Source organism: Belonocnema kinseyi, chromosome 7 (genome assembly GCF_010883055.1).
Source record: "Belonocnema kinseyi isolate 2016_QV_RU_SX_M_011 chromosome 7, B_treatae_v1, whole genome shotgun sequence".
Taxonomy (NCBI): Eukaryota; Metazoa; Arthropoda; class Insecta; order Hymenoptera; family Cynipidae; genus Belonocnema; species Belonocnema kinseyi.
In genome coordinates this window covers 112,697,340-112,702,020 of record NC_046663.1, presented here as the reverse complement: position 1 = coordinate 112,702,020, position 4,681 = coordinate 112,697,340, and the positions used below count along the sequence as shown (strand labels likewise).

The window sequence follows — 4,681 nt, the reverse complement described above, 5'->3', positions numbered from 1 at the left end:
TCTTAATATTTTGACACCAAAATCATGTCGATACACCTTACCGACTGCGAGTAAAGCCACCCACGCTTTAACTTGACAGACTGTATAAGAATAATTCGCCGCTTCTTACCTCTCATCATTTGAATCTCAGATTCATTGTTGCAATTTTTATAATCATACGAATTACAATTTTCGTTGCAGTTCGTCAAAAGCGTTTGATTCCCATATTTTATTCAATAAGTAAAACAACATATTTTATCGCCAATTAATTACATACAACCTACAGATATTCACTTTATTGAATTAATTAAGATCGAAGTACAAAACGATTTTGACACTTGTCAAACGTCAAATATCACTCACGTACCGTTACATCAGTGGAAACCAACTCCAGTGAATTGAAGTTCTAAATAATGTAATAGTTACTTGTTTCTTGCAATTCTTACGTATGTCAATAGCTTGTCAAACAATACGAAAACTAACATATTTCGGCATACTGACTCACTGGGCTCATACGTAAGCCAAAACGTAAGCCAAACCATTTACAATTTAATGAACCTAAAATCCATTATAATCTATTTTTTATGCCGACGATGACTTCGGAGTGATTATTTGTCATTTTTATTTTTATATAATTCACAGCATTTTTCAATAATTGCATAATAAAGGCTTTGGAGCTGTTTTATTTAAAAGTTCCACTCATAGTTTATTCATGTTTTCAGAGGATTTACAAAGATTTCAACAATTTTCAGATTATGAAACTTACATTTATTTTTAATTTTCGATAGAAACTAATAATTTGTTCTGATTTTAATTTTTATACCATCTATCACATTAGTATTGCAATTCTAACTAAATCATATATTTTTTTTAAATTGCTCAAGGCCAATACCCGTGACAAAATTACCAGTTTTGTCTCATTTCAAGCATGTGAACCTACATATAGGGAGGAAAACGTTAAAAAACTCAATATTGCCTACTTGGTTACAAAAAACGTATGTTCCTAACTGTATTTTTTTAACTTTATCTGTATAAACATAGTATAAAAGTATAAAAGTAGGCAACCATATATGCTTTAAATCCTTTGGAATGTTAAAATTAGCATCGGAATATCGAAAGCAATTTTGAGGAACATGTAAATTGAATTGTGTTTGAAAATCGGCAATACATGTATCATACGAGAAAATATGAAATGTAACGTTTAGAGGAGGTCTTTAGAATCCATCATATTTTAAATATACCCTATTTACATTAGAAACTGTAGGCTACTCAAAAATTAATTTTTTGTTTATAAGAAATGCACTTTTAAATATTTTTGAACTTGGGTTTTCGACTTTTCTATACTCATTCATTTTGTGTCTGTCGACTTTTTTACGAGTTTTAAACAAAAATATGGAGCCTTTTCTTGTTGAAAGCATCCTAACTAATTACCTATTAGGAGTTAAAAATTTATATTTTATCAGTAATAATACATATTCTAATTATTCTAATTTTTTTCGAAATAATAAATTTCAATTTATAAAATGTATTTTTTTACAGAAACGTTCCATATAAATCCACAATTGCACCTAATTCTTAGTGAAATGGAGGAAGTAATAGTCTCCCTTAATCAACATTCAATAATGGAACCGAAGGTAAACAATTTCTTCAACTGAAATTATGGTAAACTCTTAAATAATCATACAGCTTAATATAAAATATTTCTAATTATTGCATATACTGATTTTTCAGGTAATAGGATTCACAGCATACACACTTCCAAAAAATAATACAGAGTCAATAAATAAGCAGTTTTTCAAAAAAAATAAGTCACTGGTGAATTCACAATATACGAATAGTAGGCAAGTGAGCCACCGATGTCAATTGGAACAAGGTGGTTATTTACTCGTACCAACAACTTTTGAACCTACACAAGAAACAAGTTTCACTCTGCGAGTCTATAGCAGTAAACCTCTAAAATTAAAGTGAGTATACCATGCAAATTTTGATTTTACTTATAAATATTAGTAAAAGTAGGCGCCGCATGCCTACAAAAAAAGGGGTTTGTAACCTATTAAGACGTTCATCCCACTCCTTTTCCCTACTTTTCCTAATTTTCCATCCCTTTCCCTAGTTAGGGAGATGGACCCTGAACCGAAATTATAACAGTTTCTGCCCAGGAATATGAAACCCTAAAAACTTAAAAACAACCAGATTATAGAAGTACTTTGCAATTTCAAGACTTGAACAATTTGATTAGATTGCTGGACACGCCGCCCTCTTTGGTGAAGTCAGCCATTGTCAAAGCACCGGTTCTTGAAGGCAAAGGATTTTCTCAATATGAAGCAGTATTTCTTCAACTAGCAGATGAACACCGGACGGTTAATGCTTTCGAACTTCAGGAGCTTTTAGAAGCCTGTTTACCTAACGGTATGACTTTTTTCAGTGGAAGTTAATATAAGAAAAAAAATGTTCAGAACTTTCAACTTGAAGTACATGTATAGCTAGTTAAGCATCCAAAATATTAAGATTTTAATTTAAACATTTTTAAGTTGATGAATTTCAAACTTACTGAGTTTAAATTTTCAGACTAAAAAAATGAGCCTTTCCAAATATTGCTGAACTATATTTATTTTTCCAATTTTAAACTGTAGCATTTTTTAAGTGCCCCATTTGAAATATTTGAACATATTCATCGTAAAATAATTAATATTTTTAATAATTTGTCAACTATTAAGTTTCAAATTTAACAAAACTTCAAGGATTAAATAAAAAATGGTTTCATTTCAAGCCCACCCAGGAAAATCTTTCGATAAAAAAGTGGCCGAAACATAAAAAATAAAATTTACTTTCGTATTCAGCTTAACGCGGCTAACAAATTTTTCTCATGAAACTTTTTCATTTGATAGTTATCCCTCAAGATAAAAAATAAAAACTTGGAAAATTTCCCGATCGAAGTCGATGTTTTGTAAAACACAACTTGCGATTATATCGGTTGTTTGTTGATATAAATGCTTGAAATTTGTATGGTGTATACTCAATATATAAGCGATGACTATAAGCCACGCAATTTGTTTTAAAAAGTAATTAGTTCATTCTTGTTTAATAACAAATTGATTCCAAATGAAAACCACGTTTCGCCAACTTCCACCAGTGGGACGGTCATCAAAAAAATGTTAGTTGAAATAACTTATCACGAGAAAGTTGTTCACTAGGCTTTGAGAGAGTTTTTTTGAAAATTTTAAGAAAATCATTTTAAAATGGTGGAAATGGCAGGGAGTGTTGACTTCAACCGACTGCCATTTCCACAATTTTCGACCGATTTTCTTCAAATTTTCAGAAAAACTTTCTCAAATTCTAGTGAACAACTTTCTTGGGATAAGTTATTTCAACTAATCGCCCCCAGGGTCGGCGGAACAGTATCAGTTTGGGTGGGGACTGAGTTTGATTACTAATAATATTTTGAAAAATACCTATTGAAAATTCCCCGTCCGTCTGAGTTTTAGGTGGGGACTATTCGATACACCCAACACCGCTTCCGTCGGCACTGACCGCCCCACTGGTCGAATTGTCGGAACGTGGTTTTCATTCAGAATCGATTTTTTACCAAACAAAAACTAACATATTAGTTTCTTAAACAAAGTGCGTTACTTATAGTCAACGCTTATATATTGAGAATACACTATACAATTTTCAAGCATTTTTATCAATAAACGGCCGCATCAAGCTGAATACAAACTTATATTTTGTTTTACGTTTCTGCCACTTTTTTTGTATTGACAGATTTTCCTGGGTGGACAATACTTCTACGCGGTTTCGAGCGCTTGTCGAGTTGTTGCATCCGTAACCTCAATTTTCGGTATGAATTAAAATATATTCATAAGAGGCTTTAAAAGTTCCAATAGTTAAGTTTCAGTCTACAAAATTGAGTAATTTATATTTCAAGGCTTTACAAAATAAATCGATTCTAAAATTAAGCTTTGAAATTTTAAAATATTGCAAACTGATGATTTTAAGCGGACAGGTTTCAAAGATGGACTATTTAAAATGTGAAGTGAGATTTTTAATTGGAATCGTATCAATTGCTCAATTTCAAAACTAAATCATTCGAACTCACATAATCGTGATACTAACTGAAAGTTAACATTATGTGATACATTTTTCTTATAAAAATAAAATCATTGTAAGCATTGCTTCTAGAAAAAATGTATCAATTAATAAATTACATTTGTTATTCTTTCCAGATTATATAAAGAGCTGTGCCTGCATGGAAGTTTGTCGTCAAGTCGTTCTCACGATGGATGTATCCTTTTATATGTATACTATTTTTGTTAAATGGATTTTATTTAAATTTTATCTTCATGTCCGTACCTTTCATGCAATAAAATCAATACATATTCCTTGTTTCTTCCAAAAGGTATTAAATTCCTTATTATCATAAAAATAGAGCTCAGGCAGCGGGAGACTGAAATTCAACGACTTCAAAGATCTGATGTGCAGTTTAAAATACTGGCAAGCAGCTTTCAAAAACCACACGAAAGAGAAAACTGGCATTTTAAAGGCGGAACGACTTCGCGATGCTTTACTCGAAGTTGGTAAGAATTATATATATATATATATATATATATACGAGGTGTGTTCAAAAAATAAGGTGACTTTATGGTTTTCTCAAAAAATATTCATTTATTCCTCAATATTTATGTTGTCCCCTTCAAAGTAATCC

At 31.0% G+C, this 4,681-nt stretch overlaps 1 protein-coding gene across 1 annotated transcript in view; it reads left to right on the top strand.

Annotated features, from left to right (window-relative positions):
* The window catches only part of LOC117176927 (calpain-C), a 246,160-nt gene that overhangs the window by 239,923 nt on the left and 1,556 nt on the right, over positions 1-4,681 (top strand). The window contains exons 9-13 of the mRNA XM_033367325.1: positions 1,519-1,613; positions 1,711-1,943; positions 2,219-2,388; positions 4,203-4,261; positions 4,406-4,553. Of these exons, the coding sequence (XP_033223216.1) occupies positions 1,519-1,613; positions 1,711-1,943; positions 2,219-2,388; positions 4,203-4,261; positions 4,406-4,553 (705 nt within the window). The remainder of the gene's footprint in view (positions 1-1,518; positions 1,614-1,710; positions 1,944-2,218; positions 2,389-4,202; positions 4,262-4,405; positions 4,554-4,681) is intronic.